The sequence below is a fragment of the Beta vulgaris genome, chromosome 7, assembly GCF_026745355.1.
Source record: "Beta vulgaris subsp. vulgaris cultivar EL10 chromosome 7, EL10.2, whole genome shotgun sequence".
Lineage (NCBI taxonomy): Eukaryota > Viridiplantae > Streptophyta > Magnoliopsida > Caryophyllales > Amaranthaceae > Beta > Beta vulgaris.
The window spans coordinates 44,719,687-44,732,179 of NC_079208.1; the positions used below are offsets into that span (position 1 = coordinate 44,719,687).

The 12,493-nt window shown below is 32.3% G+C and overlaps 1 protein-coding gene across 1 annotated transcript; it reads right to left on the reverse strand.

The window, feature by feature from the left end:
• Positions 1 to 851: 851 nt before the first annotated feature.
• LOC104908774 (quinone-oxidoreductase homolog, chloroplastic) lies at positions 852 to 2,974 on the reverse strand. Its single transcript, XM_010697925.4, has 4 exons — positions 2,711 to 2,974; positions 2,286 to 2,427; positions 1,692 to 1,783; positions 852 to 1,538 (listed from the first exon to the last, which is right to left on the reverse strand). Exons 1-4 carry the CDS (start codon positions 2,774 to 2,776, stop codon positions 852 to 854), a joined length of 987 nt encoding a protein of 328 aa, XP_010696227.2. The 5' UTR covers positions 2,777 to 2,974.
• Between the last annotated feature and the right edge of the window lie 9,519 nt (positions 2,975 to 12,493).

The window sequence follows — 12,493 nt, forward strand, 5'->3', positions numbered from 1 at the left end:
TAATTCCACTGAGAAACAAGAAAGTTATGACAGTTTTACGAAGAATTGACGAAACTGTTTCGTCTTGCGTCTCGCCCGGGTAGGTCGGGCGGATTTCGCCTGGGCACTTTATGTCGGGCGCGCAAGCTGTTTTGGAAAAGTGAAATCCCGCCCGGGCAGCCCGGCCAGTTTAGCCTTTAGTCCGGAAAACGCGTTTTAGACGCAGGAGTATAAATAGATGTCCTAATACGTCTTTTATTGTATCCCTAAATTCATTATTCACATATTAGAAAGAGAAAAAGCTTTAGAGAGAGTTCTTGAGCGCTTTTATAATCTTTCTTGAACGTTCATCGATTCCTAGTGCATATTCGTGGTTTTTCTCCCAGTTCTTGGGTTTTCACGTAAAAGTTCTTATGTGTTCTTTCTTGTTTTGTTATTTGTTATTCTATTATTGTTTGCTATCATTTCTAGATTGATAGTCATTAGTACTTACACTTTATACCCAATATGTTTGTTTAATTTTTCTCCATTATCATTAGTTGTTAAATCTACCGAGAGTACAGACTAGAGTACCCAATATATAAGACAGCTTTGATTTTCAAAAATATTTGTTACAGGGCTCTTATGAGAATAACAAGAAACATAAACAAGAAAATTTTGCCAATAGTACAGTATGTCAGTATACATGTCTACAATCTACAATAGTGAAATTCCGATACAATCAAATGCACAAGTCCTACTAAAAGTATTCGAAAGATTCACTAGAATCCCAGTAGAGGAATATACAGTAGGCTACAAAGTATATTATATAGACTTGCATGTTTACATATTCAAGCAAGTTCTAGTGTACTGTCTGCATAAATACTTTCTATTCAAATCTCTATTATAATCTTCCCGGTCGCATGTCCACTCAATATCCTAGTCCAACCATCTTCAACTTTACTCAGAGGATGTTTAGAGTCTATGACTGTTCTAAGCTTCCCTTCCTTCGCCAAATTCACCACATATTCGAAGTTCTCCGTCTTTGGAGTCAGAAACAGCGGTACCAGCTGCTTCTTGGAGAATGTCAGTTTCTGCCGAGCAAATGTCATAAACGTACTAAGGCCAGGAGTCAAGTCTATCACCTTCCCAGTTGCACTCAAGTTCGGCTCGAAGGTGGCCCAGGGGATTCCCATAGCACAATGGATTACACAGTCATATTTCTTTCCTGATGGGCTTTCCAAGGAAGCCCCTTCTGGGGTCTTGTAATCAAGAACCTCATCCGCGCCTAAGCCCTTGACCAGATCTACATTCCGAGTTCCACAAGTTGCTGTAACGTGAGTGTTTCCGAGCTTTGCTAGCTGGACTGCATAGTGGCCTACACCCCCTGATGCAGCCGTGATCAATATGTTCTTCCTTTCACCACTTCCATCAAGCTTAATGTTTACGCTTGTAAGAGCTATGTGAGCAGTGAGGGCAGCAAGAGGCAGGGTTGCGCCTTCAGTTGCTGATATTTCTGGTGGTCTAGCAATGGTAAGGTTCTCCTTTGCCACCGCATATTCAGCCAGTGCACCACCAGTCTGTTAGTTAACATAACACCAGCCAATCATATTTTTTGCTTCGCCATCAGAAGTTCGCTTAATGCTTGATAGGCTATGTGACAGAAACTTGCCACACAGTAGAGTTGAAGAAACAAATTATAAAAGATTGGGAACTGGAAGCAATCAACTTACAGCATGGCTAAAGAGGGCCACGACCTTGTCACCAGCTTTGAACTTCTTCACAGCAGATCCAGCCTGAACTACCTCCCCTGCAACATCAGTACCTGAACCAACAAAAAGATGGTCTTCAGCTATGAAGAAACTTGCAAGATATAAACATCTTCTGTTCCAGGAAGTGCATTAACTAGAATTAGAATCACTATTTCCTTAAGGGCCTAATCATACTATCTTCTTAAGCTTTGACGTTATATATTTAGAGCACCATAACAAAAATGGGTTACTTCAATGGGTAATACTTCTTTTTTGGTGTTAAAGGAATGGATAGTACATGAATTTTGAACAACTAGAAACTTGTATAATGGCATAACATAATATGGTTCTAAACTATGCAGTATAAATTACATTTTCCATATAGATAAGCATTCAAAACGACATCCACCAGTCCCCAACCTCGTTCTTAAAAAGAACTGGAATGAGAAATCCGACATCAAGCTTTCATAAATTTTACAGGAAGATGGCCAGGCCATCAAGCTGCTTATAGACTATAGCGGATATAAGTTTAGCAGCAATAAGTCAAGCCTCAAGAAACAATGTAGTATGACAAACCTGGTATATAGGGGAATTTTCGGGGTAGTAAGGGCCGAGGTATGCCCTTTTGTATCTTCCAATCGAATGCGTTTAAAGAAGCGGCCTCAACTTTTAGTAACACTTCATCGGCCTTTGGATCAGGTATAGCAACCTTAACATGCTGCAACACATATAACCCACATGAGAAAACTTCAAGGCGACATATTGGTTCAAGTTACTTCTTTCCAGAATTCTTTTTTTAATTTTCCCTACACAAAAAATATAGTATCAAACACACAGCCAACATGATACACCATTAAATTCATACAAAATCCTGAGTCAGCTAGCAATTCTGAGCCTATGTTACTCGAACTTACGCACTCATCCAACACGAGTACATGTCCAAGTGCAAAATTGATTCATAATAAAGATCATAAAAAAAAAAAGGGAATAAAAAAAGAAACCTTTAAGGCAGCAGCTCCGCCACCATAGCCAAAATACTGAACGGCTTTCATTACTTTTGCAGCCATTTGGTGGTTTAGCTGTTACTCTCACGCAGATTTATTATCCTTGTGTCACTCTGGTAGTATTTATTTGGCCACAAGTAGGAGTCGTAGGACAGTCATGATGTGAAGATTCAGAGAGACAATAGTACGTTAATACGTGGAAGTTTTATGAGCTCATGCCATATTCACATGGACTTAATTACTTTCCGCCGCCATAGAAAAATCACGCCGCATAACTGCATAAGTATTGGACTATTGACTATTGGTATTGGGTTTGAACTTTGAACATTGGCCGTTTCAAGTACCTAAGTCGAATTTCGACGAGGGCTCATAGCATCATCTAGAGAGTTGCAATTGTAGTCAAATTGTACGAATATCATAGAAATGGTGCCACATTCTTTTGATCGATGAAGATGTCTTCTAACCACAAACAATTCTTATTATATACAGTGACGGATCTTGACCTTTTTGTAGAGGAGGTCGAGTAAATAAATTAGAAGTTGGGCCGTTAATTTTTTTTTAAAGTTGAAATAAGATACTTAACATAAAATTTTATGTCCACAAATAAATTTTAGCTAATGTAATTGTTTTCAATAGCTAAACCTCAACCATTAAATTTTGTTGTCCATTTACTATTTTGACAAGCACTAAAAGTAGTTTTGAGATTGAAAGAGTAGTTCATTAATGAATGGTTAGCTTTTTAAGAAACTGAAGGAGTAATTCATGAGTAACTCATATTTTAAGAAAATCAAGTATAAAATTGCTTTCTTGTAAGTCTTCTCTAAGTATTTTATAATTAAGTTGGTGAAAGACCATATATTCTTTTACTCTAAAGGAGTCGCCATCTAAGTTAAATGAATCAGTACCAATCAAGTTAATTAAGTCACTTTTAAACAAAGGGCTTTTTTAACATAAAAGTGTATGTTCTATTATAGGTAACCCAATTAAGGCAAAAAAAACCTTTGTATCTTCCTATAAATTATTGTAATAACTAATACGATATTAATAATATGAGATTTTGTTATTGCTTTCTTAGCTCATAACCAACAAAAGAAATATAAAGTAACATTCATATTACACCAATAGTTTTTTAAATAAAATTTTACTTTATAGTTAGGAATATATTTTGACAAAAAAAAAAGTTTTGATTCGAATTGGATACATATAAGAAAAATAAAGCAAAGGAAATATAAACAATTAATATAAAAGGAATTCTCAAAATAACATAGAACAAGAGATGTTCGAAAATAAAGAAGGAAGAAAGAAAAACATTAAGTAGAGAAAGAAAACTTAAAGAAGAAAGGAAACAATAAGTAAAGAGAGAAAACTTGACTATGGTTGGATGCAAATCTTGGATCTTATGTCACAATTGGATATTTTGCTTACCACTATGCCATATTGCCACACCTCTATTCATTCACTCATCTGCAGTTTTTATATCTTGATGTATGGGGGCCAAGCCCACCTCCGCCCTACCTAAGATCCGCCGTTGATTATATACCTACATACACTACATTCATGGTTTACTTAAAGTATATTTTTTGCTCATGATTCATTTGAAATTTTCTGAATTTGCAAAATTCAATTCATTTCTTGTCACTTATAGTCATTCTTCCAAATCAGCAAAAACTTGTTTTATTTCGAATAAAACGAACGTAACACTTTTATTCAAATGAACAAACTTTTTCGCTTATTTTCTCAAATGAGCATAAGTGTTTGCTTATTTTGAAACCACGATATTGATTTCAGATGTGAAATTAAGTCCACCATTGATGAGCTTCGAAACTTCAATAATACTACTATTTGTTCTTGCCATTGATGAGGCTTAACTTTCTCAAATCATATGTTGCAGTTCATCAATTTGATTGGCCACGATGAGAGAACAATGAATGAGAAAGAAATTTGGAGGTGAGAGAATTATAAAAGTATTGTTAATTCTTAAATCATCTTTGACATTTTCGATCATTAGTTTTACCATTGAAGAATTATGGAAACCCAAACAATGTTGATTCTCAAATATGAAATTAATTCCGCCATTGACGATGAAACTCGAAACTCCAATATTTGTTTTTGCCATTGATTAATTTCAATGAAGGTTGCAAATTTGGGGGTTTTGGTGCAAAATCAGTTTGTTGACCTTGGAAACAAGTCAATGGACACTCAATAATTTAGTATTGAATGCCTTGGTTACAATTTTTAATTGGATCAAACCTTGCTAACGTATTCTGTTGTAGTTTAATTAATGATCAAACTACAACAAACTAATTTCAGGCGAAAAGCAATAAATAGGTTAAACAATAATTAAACTCTTAATTAAAGTATAAAATTCTCATACATGCAATAAACTTCAAGATGAATTTTACAACACACAAAAGGATAAGCTGATGGACAACTAAAGAGGAGACACTAAGGCTATTACCTCCATGGTTCCTTGCTTTAATCCAAGAGTTTGAGACCTTGTCTAATGACGCCAGAACATGCTCGGATGCCAAAGCTGAATCTAGAGAACTAAACTATAACCCCCAGAAGGGGGCTGGCTATGCTAAAGCTAGGCTACGCTAGGGAATTAAGAAATGCAGTTTGATGAGTTGTTTTTGTTGTTGCTTGCTCGCCTATGATTTCTCTTTTTATAGAGGATCATAATATGTAACTCTATTTTGTGTATGCTAGGGAGGGAAAATATTTGAATCATATCTGGTTCAATTCTTACCCGCTTTCTTGCGCTGAATAACTGTTGTCCTCTAATGCACGTTCGTTCTCATGTTGAAGCACCTCTTTGATTATCTTCTTTTGATTGTTATTCTTCTATTACATCTGACTTTCATCTCCTGATAGTTTGGATGGCCCTCCTTTGGGTCTCATAGACTTTAGTCTCTATTGTCCTCACTTAATGAGCTTTATACTTACATTGAGCTCTTATGTTAGAGCATAAATCAAACCATTTGAGGTTTGATTCGATGTACCACGTTGAATGTTACTTGACATCCGAAAATGTTAGTAACAGGAGGAAAGACAGAAACTATGTTGGAAAAAATCTGGAGGTGAGAGACGTACGATTAAGGAGAGATAAATTTAGAGAAGAGAAAGAATTGAGCAAAGAGAAATTTAAGGTATAAGAAATAATGGAGGAGACATTAACGAATAAGAGGGGGAAAGAAGACATAGAAATAAGTGATTAGAAATAAGTAAAAAAATTTGCTCATTTGAAGAATATGTTTTATAATTGTCCATTAGTTTACCATAGAGGTATCATGGGTTGGACTGTGGTTGGTCCAAAAAAAGTGGCTCATTTCGGGCCAAAGCTACGGGCCTAGCCGGGTCAAGCCGCGGGCCGAAATTCTCGTGCCATAACTCGCAAATTCGGGGGGGCCAACTTTAGATTAGTTTTGCATATTTAATTTGCCTATGGCCCGTAATTTTTATCCAAAATATCGGGTCGGTCCTGACCACTGGCCAAAAATACGTGCCCAAAACCTACCCATTTTCGGACTGGGCCCATGTTGATCAACTCTAGTTTACAATGAGCATGGTAGATTTGAGTGCACCATACATGTATTCCACACATAGGTTATTATAAATCCGATATGGATTTGACGAGTCTACAGATCTATAATCCAAAAGGATCTCATCAATTCCGAACCTATGTACAATCTTAATTTTGTAGGATCTTAAAATTATATCGAACTACAAACATTCTTATAGTAGAATAATCTTAATATACGATTCTATGATCCTACATTTTACTATCCGATTCTATCATTAAAAAAAAATCATTATTAAGTGCATATTATTTTTCTCCTATCAAATTTTGGTTGCATGTTACTATAATTTTTGAGTATTGAACTACTATAACTATTTGCGAATGAAAAAAATTCATTGTTTATTATGTGCATAAATGTTTAACATGAGTCTTTTACCATTTTGTAGTATAATTATCGCTATCTTACCTAATTTTATAATATGTTATGATAGTACGATTCAATCCTGTCGATTCGATCATACCAACCACTGCGATCCAAGTTGGGATCCCGCACCCGATAATATTGTCTAAGTGTACCATGATGTATATGATCCATAAGTTGTGGGTTCAATTCTTACTAAAGAGAGTTTGGCAGAGCTTTTGGATAGATAGGTTGTATTTAAATGTTTTGTCACTTGTGAGAGGGCGTCGGTGTAATTGATCTTACGAAATTTCTATGTATACTTATGATGGATGTTCCGAATTACTCCACTCTTTCTTTAAAGATTGTCATATTTTCGTTGTGTTATCTTTTTTAAGAGTTCTATTGAGTATTGTGGTCATATTGTTGTCTTTTTCTGTATGAAGTATTAAAAATTAATGAGATCGGATGAGGCCTGAGGGGATCAAATTATGAAAAACAAAATAAAAAGGGAAGTGGGACAAAAAATTTTGAAACGAAACTAGTTGGAAGAAACAAGCAGCTTTTTCCTTGTTTTATTTTTTAAATTGGACTTGACTTTATTTTTTAATTTTTTTACCTGCTCAAGCATTTATTTCCCACAGATTAAAATGAGAAAACAATGAAATTTTGGGTTTTTCTTTTCTATATATAATAAGCGAATGCTTGAATGCAGGGTTGTGCAAATAACAGAGTCGAACCGAAATTTAGATCGGATCAGATCGGGCCGAAGATTTCGAATCTCGGTCCACAACAAACCACGGTTCCAGGTGTCCGATAAGGTCCGGTCCAAACCCGGAACACACAGTGCGGACTAGTAGACTAGAAATTCTGCTTTTTTTCGTAAAAATAAAATTTTGCATGTTAAAAAAAAGTTTAAAAATGAGGAAGTTAGAAAATTTTAAAAGACTTATTATTTATTATCTTTACGATTATTGTTATTAAATGTTAATGTATTTAATTTATAAATATGTGTAATTCAAATAAATTTTTTTTTTTTTTTACAAAAACATATATTGTGATCCAACATGTCCAAAATCGAGACGGATCAAAAAAAATTTGATCCGCTCATGGTCCGAAAAATTCTTAAATCTCAATCCAATCCTGGACCGGTGCAAACTCTCACTTGAATCGTAGCCGCACATTGAAAAGGAAAGTTTTATTAAGAATGTCTTTCAATCAAATATGATAGTTTAATAATTGAACTATTAGATTTTTCATGATCGTCTTTCCTTTAAGAATAGTGTTAAGTTTTCAAGAGTATTAAATTTGCAATCTCTCCTTTTTGGTTTCTAGCTACATCATGATATATTGAAGAGCCATTACCTCTTTATATTACACAAGAATGTCTCCCCTACTACAAATACAAATATTTCAAGACTTATCAAGATCACAAATGGAGTATTTCTTAAGGCTCCAACAACAACCCCTAGTTAATTTGTTTACTTTTGGATACATCAAAATCAATTTTATTCATGTCGACTTCAATCTGCCCGAAAGAACAGGAAGCAAGTTTCTTAATTTGATGGCCAGTAGGAAGCAAGTTGAGCAACCGAAAACAAAAACTAATAATAGAGTTGGTCAAACCAAACCCTCATGTACATTATTGCTTCCAATTTATAATTTACACAATCATGCATGATTAGTGAAGCTTCCAAGAGATTGTTGAAATTCTTAAATATGTGCTTATGATCTACCAAATCTAATTAGACAAAATTGATATATATCCCTAAAATCTTTGCACCTCCAAATTCACATAATACATCAAAAAGGAGAAAACAACAAAAAACAAAAACAAGATGCACTATATATGTCAAGCATTTTCCTGAACATAACCTAAAGCTTCCATGCAATTATTCCACAAATCAGAGATCAAAGTAAAAATCATCTCAGAGAATCCAAGAGTAATCTCAGGAACATCATTAAGTAAACCTTCAAAAGAAGTCTTGGTTTGTTCAATTATATCTCCTACAGCAGATGAGCCAGAAGTTATAGACTCAATAATCCCATCCTTAATTGCATCAAAAACCTTAGATATTATGGTGCTAATCAATTCGATTATCAGCCCGAACACGAACTCCAAGACGGAACGAAACGTCTCAGCTGCTTGCTCTAGTATCCCCTTTGTTGCTTCTCCTGGCACCTTCAAGCCTTGAATTATGAGGACGAGGAAATAAGCTGTTGTAGAGAATATTACTTTGGTAATTATGTTGCTAACTGTGCTTATTAATGAGAAAACAAGGGTTACGAGGGCAGCTACCATGTTAGATTAATATATAGGATAATAAAACTAGTTTAGTTTGAGAATGAATAAAAGGAAGAAAAATGATTAAGAGGGATAATGAGAAGAAGAAGTTTTGAGAACAATGCAAAGATATAATTTGATTGCTTTGTCGTAAAAAATACTGTTGTTTGCCTTTGGAAGAAAGTATCAAGGGTGATGTAAGATAGCTACAAATACTAGTTTTTTAAGTGTTATTAAAACAGTTGAAAATATAGTAGGTTGGTTTTGGTGGTAAATGGTAATGAAGGGGGTCTTTAAAAAATTAGGGTAGTTTTATTGTGATAGCTCCATATAATAGTTCTTTAAGTGTAGCATTTCAGTAAGTAGAAATGTAGGTCGTATAAGAATGATTTAAAATTCTAATTGAGCTTCCTCAAGCAAGTTTAATAAAAAGCTTTGAAAATCGGCCAAAGTTAGGAGGTGTAGATCACTTCAACTTAAATATATATAAGATTCGGTTTAAATCAATTATAAACAAAAAAAATGAGATTAAAGATGTATTATAAACAATAAAAATGAGATTAAGGATGTATTCTTTTCAACTGAATTTATTTTAACTAAACTTAATTATTTGACTTGGCTAAGGGCCTGTTCTCTTCGGCATAAAACAGCTGAACTGAACTAAATTGAACTGATCTGAACTGAACTGAACTAATCAGAACTGAACTAAATTGAACTGAACTGAATTGAACTGAACTGAACTGAAATGAATAGTGATATGTGAGAGTAAAAGTATTGTCAAGAGCTGAACTGAACTGAACTGAACTGGTCTGAACTGAACTGAACTGAACTGAACTAAAAATAAGCTCCCCAGCTTATTTTCAGTTCAGTTCAGCTCCAATAAGTTCAGTTCAGTTCAGCTCCAATAAGTTCAGTTCAGTTCAGTTCAGCTCAGCTCCATTCTTTTATAATCATTTTGTTAAATATTATTATTATGTTGGTATAATTTATTTTACTAATTACTCTTATTATTATTAATATTATTATTATTATTATTATTATCATCATCATTATTATTATTATTATTATTATTATTATTATTATTTAAATATATATCATTACTATATATTAAGTATTATTATTATTGTTTTTTCTATATATTATTTTGTTTATTATACCTTTAGGGCCTGTTTTCCCAGTTTATTTTCAGTTCAATTCAGCTCTAATCAGTTCAATTCAGTTCAGTTCAGTTCAGCTTTAATCAGTTCAGATCAGTTCAGTTCAGTTCAGCTCCATTCTTTTATAACCATTTTGTTAAATATTATTATTATGTTGGTATAATTTATTTTACTGATTACTCTTATTATTATCATTATTATTATTATTATTTAAATATATATCATTACTATTAAGTATTATTATTATTGTTGTTTCTATATATTAATTTGTTTTATTATAGCTTTACTCATTATTATTACTATTATTATTAGGAGGAACATGGTTTAGGTCAAAGCACAAATAAACCCACTTTTTTTAGCCCATAAACCAATCAAATCGCGTCAAGACAGTTTATGATGTAATTTTCGCGGTCCAACCCATTCATTATTTTTATTACTAAATATTTTTATATTATTAAATCTAATTATTGAAATAGTAATATTATTTTACTTCTTAGATATTATTGTTATTATATATCATCATCAAGTATTAATATATTAAGACAAATAATATAGAATAGTGATTATTAATTATCATTATTATCATTAATTATTATTATTATTAATTTATGATTATTAATATTATTTATTTATAACTATCATTTAAAAATATCCAAAATACTATTATTATTATTATTATTATTATTATTATTATTATTCATTATTATTACTTATCATTATAATTATTATTTAATATTCATATTATTATTGTTTAAAATATTATTTATATATTTATTACATTCAATTTAATTTAATTCAATTATTCAGTTTAGTTCAGTTTAGCTGTTTTATGCCGAAGAGAACAAGCCCTTACTCATTATTATTACTATTATTATTAATAGCTTACCTTCAAGTTTTTATTTTTTCTTCTGATTATGTCAATCAAGTTATGTTGCAAATTTGATTTTTTTTTCTCATAGTTTTTCACACATATATATAAGAAGAAGAAATCATTCTTCTTAATTTAATATTTAATTGAAATTTCAAATTTAATTTATAAGAAGAGGATTGCTAAATATTCTTTTGGCTGAGGTGTGGGGGCGTGGGGGCTTGGGGAAAAGGTTTGAGTGCGGCTCGATTTCTCAGTATTGATTCTCTTGTGGTGGAAGGGGATAATCTTGTGGTCATTAATTCGACTCGTTAGTGTTGGAAGGTTCCTTGGGTCATCAATTCTTTAATTTCTGATTCTGATATTGATCTCTCTTCCTTCCATGAAGTTTTCGTCAATCATTGTTTCCGGGAAGCGAATCAAGCAGTGGATTTTATGGCTCATTAGGCCATTCTTATTCGTCGATGTTTTATTGGTTTTCTTCTAATGATATTGCTTTTTCTTCCAGCATCCGAAAGGATGTTGTAGCTTGATCCTATGTTAGGAGCCATACATAGGTTGTTTTCCTAATCAAAAAAAAAAAAAAAATTCAATTCCATTGTTAACTTGTTCAATATATATGGCAAGTAAGAAAAAGATCGAAAAGATTATATAATGTATATGACCATTTAAATTCATTAAGGGTATATTAGACATTTTGTATAAAGGGACACCATCTTACTTGACCTTCACTTATATAATAGCGATGATAGTATGTAAATATAACGGATCACCAAATAAGTAAATTTCATGTCATCACTCATCATTTTATGCAACATTTTTTTTATTCAACCATGCTTGGGTTATGTCTAAGAAAATAATGATAAATTACTAATTATTAATTTCACAAATAATAAAGTTCAACATCACACGTACATTATATGGTAATTGTAGTTTTGTTGTCTCCTTTGTTTCATGGTTAATTAATAGTATATATTGATTTTAATTATTTCTGCTTTTGAAAAGAATAGGATTTTTTGAATTTAACTACGTTATAAAATCGAGTTTTATTTTCAAAACGATCACCTTATATGTTAAATTTCTTTTCTTCCAAATAACTACCTTATATGATGTAAATTGTTTCAAATACCAACAAATTGACATATTTCGTCAAGGAGATCGTCCTCAAAAGGGATTTAAGAACGACTCTATCACCTCCACATTTATTCACTATAAAGTATATAAGGTTTAAACCCTTTTTTAAGAACAATTTCTTGGAAAATATGTCAATTGGTATGTATTTTAAGATACTTAAGTCATATAAGGTACAATGGTTATTTGAAAAAAAAAGAAAATTATAAGGTGAACATTTTGAAAAATTTGATTTAAAAAGATGGTAAAAAAAATTCCAAAAAAATATTATACTTCTTCCAATTTGTATTAGTTGCAATTCTTTGATTTTTGTATTTACCAACGCACAACTTTAACCATTAATAGTGTAAATATTAATATACTATATATATTTAATGTATATAAAATATAAATTTTGTGAATCAAGAGACGGAGGAAGTA

Excerpts from the sequence above, each read along its gene's own strand:
- LOC104908774 (XM_010697925.4), bottom strand. The coding sequence starts at position 2,776 with ATGGCTGCAAAAGTAATGAAAGCCGTTCAGTATTTTGGCTATGGTGGC. Across the intron at positions 1,784-2,285 it reads AAAATTCCCCTATATACCAG|GTACTGATGTTGCAGGGGAG; the intron begins GTTTGTCATACT and ends TTGTTGGTTCAG. Across the intron at positions 1,539-1,691 it reads TGGCCCTCTTTAGCCATGCT|ACTGGTGGTGCACTGGCTGA; the intron begins GTAAGTTGATTG and ends GTTAACTAACAG.